At 36.9% G+C, this 14471-nt stretch overlaps 1 protein-coding gene across 2 annotated transcripts in view; it reads right to left on the bottom strand.

Moving 5' to 3' along the window:
- The window catches only part of MDGA2 (MAM domain containing glycosylphosphatidylinositol anchor 2), a gene marked incomplete at both ends in the record, with an annotated part of 831925 nt that overhangs the window by 384771 nt on the left and 432683 nt on the right, over window positions 1–14471 (bottom strand). For both annotated transcript variants that reach the window (XM_082842707.1, XM_082842708.1), the window contains one exon: window positions 3268–3442. In XM_082842707.1, the coding sequence (XP_082698833.1) occupies window positions 3268–3442 (175 nt within the window). The remainder of the gene's footprint in view (window positions 1–3267; window positions 3443–14471) is intronic.

The following is a 14471-nucleotide window of genomic DNA, read 5'->3' as shown; positions in this document are numbered from 1 at the left end:
ATTTTATGGAAGATTTTAAAAAGACAACCTATAACAAGGGATTCAAGGATAAATTCTAATATCATTTATTAGAATTTTTGTTAAATCTAAGCCATAGTTTGCCTCAGCTTGTTATTGCAAATATAATCCTTACCTGCAGATTATTTTGTATTTTGTATTCTATGCCTATACTCCGCTCCAAGTTCTACCAATGTTGACAAATTAGTTTAGAAAAAGAAATAGAAATCTACAGTATAGTTGATGATTCTAAAACCATGACTTCAAGCATAAAAAAAATAATAATAATTAATCCTATTGTTTTAGCATTTCAAAAAGTAGTTACGGCAACAGCACCTGAAATAAAGTTGCTCACTTGTTTATGGTTTATAAAAATGAATTTCTATTCAATCGACCAGTCCAACATCAAATCAAAATCCAAGTAGCAGATGAATCTTAAGACTATAATCCAATTCTAGATGTCAAGGTTGCCAAGTTTAAACTCAGCACTGATATGCTAGTCATGTTGCTACTGACAATGACAGGACAGGTTTTAAAGTATAAATATTCATGTAGAGAAAACATACTTGAGCCTAAAAACTGTGTTGCTTAAAAACTGTGTTTTTCAATCAAGGTTATATTTGGACAACATGGATTCCCAAAAAGGCCTAATTGTCTCAATTGTAAAGTATTCTTATCAGTCAAAACATGTTTGAAAACTTACTATGTGAAGGAATTTATTTATTTAAACTTTCAAAATAGGCATAACTACTTAAAACGTGTGTCTAGATCCCCATGAGAAAGATCTTCTCTGGGACTTCCCTGGTGGTCCAGTGGTTAAGACTCCACGCTTCAACTTCAGGGGGCGTGGGTTCTATCCCTGGTCAGGGAACTAAGATGCCACATGCTGCACAGCCATGGCCAAAAAAAAAAAAAAATCTTCTCTGGAGCTGAAGGTAAGGTATTCCCAGGAAAATTTATATTATTGAGATGTCACATTTGTTTATACAGTCCATAATTGAATACATGTTATTCTCTCAAATAATATAATTTTAGACAGCTTTCTAATAAATCCTTGTCACCAGAAACTTACTGAAGGTAGTACTTCACTATGGTATGCATCACCATGACATTTAACTTAAACTACATAGAACAAGATGTTTGTCAAGTTTGGGTTGTGTGGGAAAAGTCCCAAAGGAGGCATAGAAGAAGGGAATAGAGTTAGTGCCTTCAAGCATGGCTGCTTGGAAGGTAACACAGGTCTTAAAAGACTAACAGGGCTTGGGAAAACTGGAGGGAGTCGTCCTGTCAGTTCCACCCAAGTGTGCAATGTGAACTAAGATCCTGAGGCACAACTGAGTCTGGACAGCAAGGGATATGAACAAACAGAAAAGAGTGGGTATAATGCAGAATAGTACTGAAAAGGCTTTGCAGTAAGAAGAGAAGCCTCTTTTTAAAAGTCTTCAAAAATGTCATTTTCCTCTTGTATTAGATTTTTAACACAGCAATACCATTTTATTGTTTTTATCAAACTTATTGGAGTGGCAATGCAAGTCACAATCTCTTATTCAAAGCCTTAGGGGAATGTTTTTCAGAATATTTCAGATTTTAGGAAGATAATAAAGTACATATACCATGTATAATATAACACAGCCAGCAGGCTCTGTGGCAACACTGTGTAATCAAATACATTATTTCCAGAGCAAAACATATGATTATTCAGACAAAGTAGGGTAAATAAAGACCAGAAAGTCTTTTCTATTTTTGTATTCAAGTCATTTCAGGTTAGATGTTGCCACCAATAAAATTAAACAAAACACACCCATTCAATCTGCAGAATGTTTTAGATTTTAGAATTGTGTCTAAGGTATTGAAGTTGTGTATTTTAAAACTTCATGACCAAAACTATAACAAAAAACACAGATGCGTACTTTAAAAAGTTATATTATAGAAGTGTTTAATTCATTTAAATTAAATTTAGTGTCATTTAAAATTATATGTGAAAAACACTAAACATAGTATTTTTTTAAAGTATATGTTACTATAAATATTTGATCAGGGGAGGGGTGTCCAGAGGCTATACTGTTGGGAAGCATAGGGGTAAGGCTAACCTGAAGGTCTGTAAGGACAGGGAGAGAGCAGCACATAGGCTACAGATGCCCTAGTTATGCCAGGGGATGCCTAAGGGACTAGGAAATGCTAGAAAGATTGGATATGGGCTTCTTCTCTCTCATCCTTTACAGGAATGGTGCAAGCACCTGAATGTGGAAGGTGAATCATAAATGCAGCCTTGTCACCCACTTCTCAGTCACCTGAATAATTACATGAGATACAGAACAGGATCTGATAAATCACATATAATTCCCATCACTTTCCCAACTATGCAACACGTACCCTGATTGAAAGAAAAGAAAAAAGGAAAGAATGAAAGATGGGTAGAAAAACAGGAACTCCTCACTTGTTACTTATGTCTGAATCACTAAAAAAATCCTTTTATTCTAACACTAGAGAGTTAACCAAAAAAAGGCAAGTTCTTGTAAAAAGACAATGGAACGATAGAAATCTATGCAAAAGACCAAACTGAATGTAGGTCCTTAATTTGTCTTGGTGGGGAAGAAAGTAAGGAGACCAAGAGGACTTTAAATATATTTGCTAACAGCAAAAAGTAGAAAACTGAGACCAAGAACAAAAATAAATCAACAAACAATTCCAGGTGGCACAGCATTGCCCTACGTACTGATTACTTTCAACAGAATTGGATCAAAAACAGACTCTACACTGAGATTTTGGTCTTTCACAAGTCAATTCAAATAGCTTTGCTCATGATGTGCATTTTAAAAAATAAGAATAACAGAAATTACATATAGGTAAAGTTAACAAAACCAATTACAGTAGGTACAGCATGATTTTTTAATACAAATATAATATGCATTTACATATTTATATATAAGAAGTATATATATTCAACACTAACAGTCAGTGGTTGGATTTTCAGTGATATTTATTGCCTTATTAATCTGGTTCTTAAATGTCCTATAATGAATATGTATCATTTAATTATAAAAACTATGAAAATTTCTAATGGAGATTCTTTCTTCTGGAAATATGTTAAATGAGCTATCACAACCATATACACTTGTCATTCTCAACTAAATAGAACTCTGTTTTTTTGAACAAACCCTAGTTTTTCTCAATAGATGTAACAATAAAAAAAAAAAAAAAGACCTTAAGTTGTAAGACAGAAGAAACCTGTAGTAGACTTAATTATAGATTTCTGGGAAATTTACTTACAGTACACATCCACTCTGATTGACTTTATCGCTGGGGACCCCAGGCCATTCTCTGCTTTACAGTAATACCGGCCTCCTTGGTGTCGCTGAATATTTGTAATCCTCAAAGTCTCGTTGAAGACACTTGAGTCTTGGAATCTGTCAGAGGCACTTCCTGCTGTTTTGGTCCACCTGATCTGAGCAAGCATCAACAAAGATTGTTACTTTAGGTTGGTTTTCGCACTGAAAAATTAAATAGCAATTATTCATTTGAAGAGTTGGCTTTCAGAACTGCTACAGTGCCATTTTTGGCAAGTTATTGGAAATTAAGAAGAAAAGTTTATACACGTAATTCAACTATAAAAGTTTAAAATGCAATGTCATCATTGTATAGTGTGTATAATTCTAATTCAGTCGCATAGAGTGCATCCAAGTTTAACCAGTGTGAAGGGCAATATAAATATAATACAAAGGAAGTTAAATATAAGTAGTACACTGAAAATATGGATTAGTTTCTTTTTGTTGAGACTCTAAAATTCTCACTCATATTTTCGAAACCCTGTAAGGCACTTTTTATTTACTTAGTAAAGGTACTACAGGTAGGTTCTCACTTTCTTTCTGGACATGCTTCAGTATTTTAGTCAAAATTTTCTATTTGATTTGGATAATTTAAGCATATTACCATAATAGCTTATTGAAATTACGTATAATTTTATACACCTGGTTGTTAAAAATGGTTTTTTTTTCATGTTTTTGCTTTAATAAGCCCACAAATGACTTGTCTGTTTTGATAATTAGAATTCACTTTACATCAATAATTATTTTCAAAAAATGTGTAAACTTTTCCAAAGAGAACATTTCTATTGAACTGCCAAGCACTTTGAATATCTAAAACATTCCATTATAAACAATACCATTCTTTTAAACACAGCTGTGCACAACAGTTTTAGATTTTACCAGAAATAAAGACTGGCATTCAACTCAAATTTTGTGTATTTTAGCTTATAAAACATGAATAAAAGTCACATGATAGTACTGTAAAGTGATATAAAACAGGATGTAAAAATGATTCAGTTTATTTCTCTCCTTGTCCCTGCTGTATAATATATATTTTATTATTACTATGTTTAGGTTGAAAAACTGCTGATAGAAATCCTCTGGTCAAACACAAATGAAGAAACATAGAAAAATGCAACTAAGGAGTGGGTCATCAAAATTTAAATCGTTGGGCTTCCCTGGTGTCGCAATGATTGAGAGTCCACCTACTGATGCAGGGGACACGGGTTCGTGCCCCGGTCTGGGAAGATCCCACATGCCATGGAGTGGCTGGGCCCGTGAGCCATGGCTGCTGAGCCTGTGCATCCGGAGCCTGTGCTCCACAACGGGAGAGGCCACAACAGCGAGAGGCCCGCGTACGGCAAAAAAAAAAAAAAAAAAAAAAAAAATTTAAATCCTTTAATACTGCCATTATTTATGCTATTTTCATACAATGTTAATTAAAATTTATGATCTAATGACATTAAGTATCTTTAAAAAGTTCTCCAAATCATTACAATATCAGTATAAATATATTCATGCTTGCCCTTAATTGTGAATGAAATGAAAATGTTACCTAGAGATTAATAAAAACTGAGTAATTCATAAAAATAAATTTCAAATGTTTATCCAACACTTTGTGCAGAAAATATACACAAAAATAAATGGAATGGGCTTCCCTGGTGGCGCAGTGGTTGAGAATCTGTCTGCCAATGCAGGGGACACGGGTTAAAGCCCTGGTTTGGGAAGATTCCACATGCCGTGGAGGAACTAGGCCCGTGAGCCACAACTACTGAGCCTGCGCCTCTGGAGCCTGTGCTCCACAACAAGAGAGGCCACGATAGTGAGAGGCCCGCGCACCGCGATGAAGTGTGGCCCCCCACTTGCCACAACCAGAGAAAGCCCTCGCACAGAAACGAAGACCCAACACGGCCAAAAATAAATAAATGGAATGATTCCTGATTTCAAGCAGTTTATAAGCTGATTATTAATATGCTCATAAAAAGATGAAGGGTAACATGGGCACTGGTTTGATAAGTACTATTTCCATGGGGAAATCTAGGATTCTATTTTAATTTAAATTTCAAATTTTATAGGTAACCAAATAAAGAAAATTGAAATAAATAAGCAAATTACATAATTTTGTTCTTGTATAGAGATATGTTCTCTCTAAAGTAATAGATATTTCTAAGATATAACCTAAGATAAAATAAATACCAATTACCAATTAAAGTACGAAGTTTTCTTTGAGTATCACAATATGGTACCAAAATTGATTTTTAAAAATAAATATTTCAGAACACAAAAAGTTCAGGATAAAAAGAGTTATGGAAATGGCCTAGCAGTTTCAGATATTAAAAATATAATATTACGGCTTCCCTGGTGGCGCAGTGGTTGGGGGTCTGCCTGCCAATGCGGGGAACGCGGGTTCATCCCGGAGGATCCCACGTGCCACGGAGCGGCTGGGCCCGTGAGCCATGGCCGCTGGGCCTGCACGTCCGGAGCCTGTGCTCCACAGTGGGAGGGGCCACTGCGGTGGGAGGCCCGCGTACCGCAAAATAAATAAAAAATTTTTAAAAATAATATTAATACAATAATTTAGTTATAGAATACTGTTACAGTATTGGGAATTGTCCAGGAATTGGAGGTGGGAGGAAAGAACAAGAGTGAGTGTGTGTGTGTGAAAGAGAAAAGTAAGTTTGAGAGAAGAAATTATGATATAGACTAGCAGTTATCAAACTTTTTGGTCTTAGAACACCTTTACACTATTAAAAATTATTAAGGACCCCAAATAGCTTTTGTTTATTGGAATTATATCTTTTCATAATCATTGTAGTACAAATTAAAACTGAGACAATGTTAAATTATGTATTAACTCATTTTAAATCATATTAATAAACTGAAGACATTAACATAAGGAACATTTTTAATCACAAAATTATATTTTTCAAAACAAAAATAATTGAGTAAAATGAATGGAATTGCTTTATAGCTTTGCAAATCTCTTTAATATCTGCTTTAGTGGAAAAGAGCTGTCTCGATAATTATATCACCTTCTGCATGCAATCTGTGGCAACATATTGCTTTGTTTGAAATATGTGAAGAAAATCTTGCCTCACACTGATATCTGGTAATAAAGGCAGGAGTGTTTCAACAGCCTTTTCAAATAATTGTGGATAGCCTTCCTTAATACTAAACTAAAACCCCACAAGTGTTAGTTTCCTAACATTTGATGGCAAAGTAGAATCAAAAACCGTATAAATGCCCTTTTGGCACTCTGTGAGACTAAAATCCATTGGTCTATCTTGCACTTTTAATGGATTGTTTACTCATACATGATTTTGTAGCATCATACATTAGTCATCTGGAAAATATGAATTCACTGAGTTATGCAGATCTTCCAGATGTTGTCATATTTCATTATATAATACAAGTAACATATATTAATATCATCAAACAGAAGAGTCTTTAAGTGCTGGGAAGCAGCGATACTTATGCTGGTAGATTTTCCAAACTTCTAATTTTTCTCTTAAAAAGGTAAAATTTATCATTAGTAATAAATATAACTAAGGTATCTTATTTGGGATGGCAAATTCACTTCAATCATTTTTGAGAAAATATTTGCCAAATACCCAAGTCTGAATAACCATTATTTGTATAACAATCATCCTTTTAAGTAAAAACATTATTCTATGAAAATAAGTGATGGAGACCTTCAAGAGGGTGAACAAGTAAGATGTGGAAATCACCTTCCACCCCACAAATACAACAGAAATACATCTACATGTGGAACAACTCCTACAGAACACCTACTGAATGCTGGCAGAAGACCTCAGACTTCCCAAAAGGCAAGAAACTCCCCATGTACCTGGGTAGGGCAAAAGAAAAAAGAACAAACAGAGACAAAAGAATAGGGATGGGACCTGCACCACTGGGAGGGAGCTGTGAAGGAGGAAAGGTTTCCACACACTAGGAAGTCCCTTCACTGGCGGAGACAGGGGGTGGCGGAGGGGGGAAGCTTTGGAGCCACAGAGGAGAGCAGCAACAGGGGTGCAGAGGGCAAAGCAGAGAGATTCCCGCACAGAAGATCAGTGCCGACCAGCACTCACCAGCCCAAAAGGCTTTCTGCTCACCTGCTGGGACAGGTTGGGCCTGGGAGCTGAGGTTCGGGCTTCAGAGGTCAGATCCCAGGGAGAGGACTGGGATTGGCTGTGTGAACACAGCTTGCAGGGGGCTAGCTAGTGCGCTACAGCTAGTTGGGAGGGAGTCCAGGAAAAACTCTGGAACTGCCTGAGGCAAGAGACCATTGTTTCTGCATGTGCGAGAAGAAGTGATTTCTGCTCCGTGTACCCACAGAAGGCAGAGCACTGCCTAAGCGAGCTCCAGAGACAGGCACAAGCTGCAGCAGTCAGCTTGGACCCCAGAGTCGGGCATGAAACACTAACAGTGCCACTGCTGCCACCAAGAATCCTGTGTACAAGCACAGGTCACTACCCACACCCCCTCAGGAGCCTGTTCAGCACGCCACTGCCAGAGTCCTGAGATCTAGAGACAACTTCCTTGGGAGAACACACAGCGTGCCTCAGGCTGCTACAATGTCATGCTGGCCTCTGCCACTACAGGCTCACCCTGCATTCCAATTATGACTACCATACCCCTCACTATCCCTGGCCTGAGTTAGCAAGAGAGCCCTAATTGGTCACTGTTTTAATCCCCTCCTGTCTGGGCAGGGAAGAGATGCCTGAGGGCAGCCTACATGCAGAGGCAGGGCCAAAACCAAAGCTGAACCACAGGAGCTGTGCAAACAAAGAAGAGAAAGGGAAATTTCTCCATGCAAACTCAGGGGCAGTGGATTAAATCCCCACAATCAACTTGATGAACCCTGCATCTGTGGAATACCTGAATAAGACAACGAATATTCCCCAAATTGAGGCAGTGGACTTTGTGAGCAACTGTAGACTTGGGGTTCGCTTTCCACGCCTGATTTGTTTCTGCTTTTCACATTTAGCCTAGTTTAGTTTTTAGTGCTTGTTATGATTGGTGGATTTCCTTATTGGTTTCATTGCTCTCTTTTTTTTTTTTACTTTTTATTTTTTTAATTAAAATTTTTTTTTCCTTTTTTCTCTTTTTGTGAGTGTGTATGTGTATGTTTCTTTGTATGATTTTGACTGTTTGGGTTTACTTTTACTATTTGTCCTAGGGTTCTGACTGTTCATTTACTTGTTTGTTTTTGTTATTTGTTCGTTTTCCGTTTATGAGTGTGTGTATGTTTCTTTGTGTGATTTTCCCTGTTTATTTTTACTTTTACAATTTGTCCTACGGCTCTGACTGTTCATTATTTTGTTTTTTTTTTCCTTTTTTTTCTTCCTTTTCTTCCAAGCCATGAGGCTGGCAGGGTCTTGATGCTCTGGCCAGGTGTCAGGCCTGAGCCTCTGAGGTGGGAGAGCCAAGTCCAGGTCACTGGACCACAAGAGATTTCCTGGTCCCACATAATATCAATCAGCAAGAGCTCTCCCAGAGGTCTCCGTATCTACACTAAGAATTAATTCCACCTAATGGCCAGCAAACTCCAGAGATGGACACCCCATGCCAAACAACTAGCAAGACAGGAACACAACCCCCGCCCCCCCGCATTAGCAGAGAGGCTGCCTAATCTCATACTAAGTTCACAGACACACCAAAATACACCACCGGACGTGGCCCTGCCCACCAGAAGGACAAGATCCAGCCCCACCCACGAAAACACAGGTACCAGTCTCCTCCATCAAGAAGGCTACAAAAGCCACTGAACTAACCTCACCCACTGAGGGCAGAGACCAAAAACAATGGGAACTACAAAACTGCAGGCTGTGAAAAGGAGACCCCAAGCACAGTAGGTTAAACAAAATGAGAAGACAGAGAAATATGCAGCAGATGAAGGAGAAAGGTAAAAACCCACCAGACCAAACAAATGAAGAGGAAATAGGCAGTCTACCTGAAAAAGAATTCAGAGTAACGATGGTAAAGATGATCCAAAATCTTGGAAATAGAATGGAGAAAATATAAGAAAGGTTTAACAAGGACCTAGAAGAACTAAACAGCAAACAAACAATGAAGAACACCACAATAAATGAAATTAAAAATTCTCTAGAAGGAATCAATAGCGGAATAACTGAGGTAGAAGAATGGATAACTGATCTGGAAGATAAAAGAGTGGAAATAACTAACACAGAGAGGAATAAAGAAAAAAGAATGAAAAGAATTGAGGACAGTCTGAGAGCTCTGGGACAACATTAAACATACCAACGTTTGAATTACAGGGGTCCCAGAAAAATAACAGAAAAAGAAAGGGTCTGAGGAAATACTTGAAGAGATTATAGTTGAAAACTTCCCTAACATGGGAAAGGAAATAGTCAATCAAGTCCAAGAGGCACAGAGAGCCCCATACAGGATAAACCCAAAGAGAAACATGTCAAGACACATAATAATCAAACTAGCAAAAATTAAATACAAACAAAAAATATTAAAAGCAGCAAGGGAAAAGCAACAAATAACATACAAGGGAATCCCCATAAGGTTAACAGCTGATCTGTCAGGAGAAACACTGCAAGCCGGAAGAGAGTGGCAGGACATATTTAAAGTGATGAAAGGGAAAAACCTACAATCGAGATTACTCTGGCCAGCAAGGATCTATTCAGATTTGAAGGAGAAATAAAAAGACTTACAAGCAAAAGCTAAGAGAATTCAGCACCACCAAACCAGATTTACAATAAATGCTAAAGGAACTTCTCTAGGCAGCAACCACAAAGAAGAAAAAGACCTAAAAAACAAACCCAAACAATTAAGAAAATGGTAATAGGAACATATTTATTGATAATTACCTTAATTGTAAATGGATTAAATGCTCCAATCAAAAGACACAGACTAGCTGAATGGATATAAAAATGACCTATATATATGCTGTCTACAAGAGACCCACTTCAGACTTAGGGACACATACAGACTGAAAGTAAGGGGATGGAAAAAAATATTCCACGCAAATGGAAATCAAAAGAAAGCAGGAGTAGCAATACTCATATCAGACAAAATAGACTTTAAAATAAAGACTGTTACAAGAGACAAAGAAGGACAGTACATAATGATCAAGGGATCAATCCAAGAAGAAAATATAACAATTATAAATATTTATGCATCCAACATAGGAGCACCTCAATACCCAAGGCAAATTCTAACAACCATAAAAGGGAAAATCGAGTAACACAATAATAGTAGGGGACTTTAACACCCCAATTTCACCACTGGACAGATCATCCAAAATGAAAATAAATAAAGAAACACAAACTTTGAATGACACATTACTCCAGATGGACTTAATTGATATTTATAGGATGCCCCATCCAAAAACAACAGAATACACTTTCTTCTCAAGTGCTCATGGAGTATTTTCCAGGATATATCATACCTTGGGTCACTAATCAAACCTCGGTAAATCTAAGAAAATTGAAGTCGCATCACGTATCTTTTCTGACCACAACGCTATGAGACTTGATATCAATTAAAGGAAAAAAAACTGTATAAAATACAAAAACATGGAGGCTAATCAATACGTTACTAAAGAAGCAAGAGCTCAATGAAGAAATCAAAGAGGAAATCAAAAAATACCTAGAAACAAAGGACAATGAAAACACAACAATCCAAAATATGGGAGTCAGCAAAAGCAGTTCTAAAAGGGAAATTTATACCAATGCAAGGCTACCTCAAGAAACAAGAAAAACCTCAAATAAACAACCTAATCTTACACATAAAGCAATTAGACAAAGAAGAACAAAAAAACCCATAGCGAGCAGAAGGAAAGAAATCATAAAGATGAGGTCAGAAATAAACGAAAAAAAATATGAAGAAAACAATAGCAAACAATAATAAAAGTAAAAGCTGGTTCTTTGATAAGACAAAAAAAAATTGATAAACCATTTGTCAGACTCATCAAGAAAAAAAGGGAGAAGACTCAAATCAACAGAATTAGAAGTAACAACTGACATTGCAGAAATACAAAGGATCATGAGAGATTACAATAAGCAACTATATGCCAGTAAAATGGACAACCTGGAGGAAATGGACAAATTCTTAGAAAAGTACAACCTTCCAAGACCCAGCCAGAAAGCAATAGAAAATATGAGAACAATCACAAGCACTGAAATTGAAACTGTGATTAAAAATCTTCCAACACAAAAAAGCCCAGGGCCAGGTGGCTTCACAGGTGAAATCTATCACACACTTAGAGAAGTGCTAACACCTATCCTTCTCAAACACTTCTAAAATATAGCAGAGGGAGGAAAACTCCCAAACTCATTCTATGAGGCCACTACCACCCTGATACTAAAACCAGACAAAGATGTCACAAAAAAAGATAACTACAGGACATATCACTGATCAACACAAATACAAAAATCCTAAACAAAATACTAGCAAACAGAATCCAACAGCACGTTAAAAGGATCATACATACACCATGATCAAGTGGGGTTTTTCCCACGAATGCAAGGATTCTTCAATATATGCAAATCTATCAATGTGATACACCATATTAACAAACTGAAGGATAAAAGCCATATGATAATCTCAACAGATGCAGAAAAATCTTTCTACAAAATTAAACACCCATTTATGATAAAAACTCTCCAGAAAGTAGGCATAGAGGGAACCTACCTCAACATAATAAAGGCCATATATGACAAACCCACAGCCAACATCTTTCTCAACAGTGGAAAACTGAAACCATTTCTTCTAAGATCAGGAACATCACATGGTTGCCCATTCTCAACACAATTATTCAACATAGTTTTGGACGTTTCAGCCACGGAAATCAGAGAAGAAAAAGAAATAAAAGGAATCCAAATTGGAAAAGAAGAAGTTAAACTGTCACTGTTTGCAGATGACATGATACAATAGAGATGCTACCAGAAAACTACTACAGCTAATCAATGAATTTGGTAAAGTAGCAGGATACAAAATTAATGCACAGAAATCTCTTGCATTCCTAAACACTAACAATGAAATATCTGAAAGAGAAATTAAGGAAAAATTTTCATTTACCAATGAAACAAAAAGAATAAATTACATAGGACTAAACCTACCAAAGGAGACAAAAGACCTGTATGCAGAAAACTATAAGACACTGATGAAAGAAATTAAAGATGATATAAACACACAGAGAGATATACCATGTTCTTGGATTGGAAGAATCAACATTGTGAAAGTGATTATACTATGCAAAGTAATCTACAGATTCAGTGCAATCCCTATCAAACTACCAATGGCATTTTTCACAGAACTAGAACAAAAATTTTCACAACTTGTATGGAAACACAGAAGACCTTGAATACCCAGAGCAATCTTGAGAAAGAAAAACAGAGCTGGAGGAATCAGGCTCCCTGACTTCAGAGTACACTACAAAACTACAGTAATCAAGGCAGCATGGTACTGGCACTAAAACAGAAATATAGGTCAATGGTACAGGATACAAAGGCCAGAAATAAACCCATGCACATATGGTCACCTTATCTTTGATAAAGGAGGCAAGAATATACAATGGAGAGAAGACAGCCTCTTCAGTAAGTGGTACTGGGAAAACTGGACAGCTATGTGTAAAAGAATGAAAGTAGAACAGTTTCTAACACCATACACAAAAATAAGCTCATAATGGATTATAAACCTAAATGTAAGATTGGACACTATAAAACTCTTAAAGGAACACATAGGCATAACACTCTATGACATAAATCATAGCAAGATCCTTTTTGAGCCCCTACTAGAGAAATGGAAATAAAAACAAAAATAAACAAATGGGACCAAATGGAACTTAAAAGCTTTTGCAAAGCAAAGGAAACCATAAATAAGATGAAAAGACAACCCTCAGAATGGGAGAAAATATTTGCAAATGAAGCAACTGACAAAGGATTGATCTCCAAAATTTACAAGCAGCTCATGCAGCTCAATATCAAAAAAACAAACTACCCAAACCAAAAATGGACAGAAGACCTAAAGAGACATTTCTCCAATGAAGATATACAGATTGCCAACAAACGCAAGAAAGGATGTTCACCACCACTAAACATAGAGAAATGCAAATCAAAACTACAATGAGGTATCACCTCACACCAGTCAAAATGGCCATTATTAAAAACTCTCCAAACAATAAATGCTGGAGAGGGTGTGGAGAAAAGGGAACCTTCTTGTACTGCTGGTGGGAATGTAAATTGATACAGCCACTATGGAGAAGAGTATGGAGGTTCCTCAAAACTACAAACAGAACTACCATATGACCCAGCAATCCCACTACTGGGCATATACCCTGAGGAAACCATAATTCAAAAAGAGTCATGTACCACAATGTTCATTGCAGCTCTATTTACAATAGCCAGGACATAGAATCAACCTAAGTGTCCATCGACAGATGAATGTATAAAGAAGATGTGGCATATATATGCAATGGAATATTACTGAGCCATAAAAAGAAATGCAATTGAGTTATTTGTAGTGAAGTGGATGGACCTAGAGTCTGTCATACAGAGCTAAGTCAGAAAGAGAAAAACAAATACCGTATGCCAACACATATATATGGAATCTGAAAAGAAAAATGGTTCTGATGAACCTAGGAGCAGGACAGGAATAAAGACCCAGACCTAGAGAATGGACTTGAGGACACAGGGAGGGGGGAAGGGTAAGCTGGGACAAAGTGCAAGAGTGGCATGGACTTATATATACCACCAAATGTAAAACAGAGTGCTAGTGGGAACAGCCGAATAGCACAGGGAGATCAGCTTGGTGTTTTTTGACCACCTAGAGGAGTGGGATAGGGAGGATTGGAGGGAGACACAAGAGGGAGGAGATATGGGGATATATGTATACGTATAGCTGATTCACTTTATTACAGAGCAGAAACTAGCACACCATTGTAAAGCAATTATACTCTAAAAAAGGTGTTAAAAAAAAATTTGGAACAAGACTTAAACAGACATTTCTCCAAAGAAGACATAGAGATGGCCAAGAGGCCTATGAAGATGGTCAACATCACTAATTATTATAGATATGCAAATCAAAACCGCAGTTTGGTATCACTTCACACCAGTCAGAATGGCCATCATCAAAAAATCTACAAATAATAAATGCCTGAGAGGGTGTGGAGAAAAGGGAACCCTCTTGCAGTGTTGG

The sequence above is a fragment of the Leucopleurus acutus genome (assembly GCF_964270905.1).
Source record: "Leucopleurus acutus genome assembly, chromosome: 1".
NCBI lineage: Eukaryota > Metazoa > Chordata > Mammalia > Artiodactyla > Delphinidae > Leucopleurus > Leucopleurus acutus.
The sequence above is the reverse complement of the archived record's forward strand: the minus strand, read 5'-3'. Positions and strand labels throughout refer to the sequence as shown.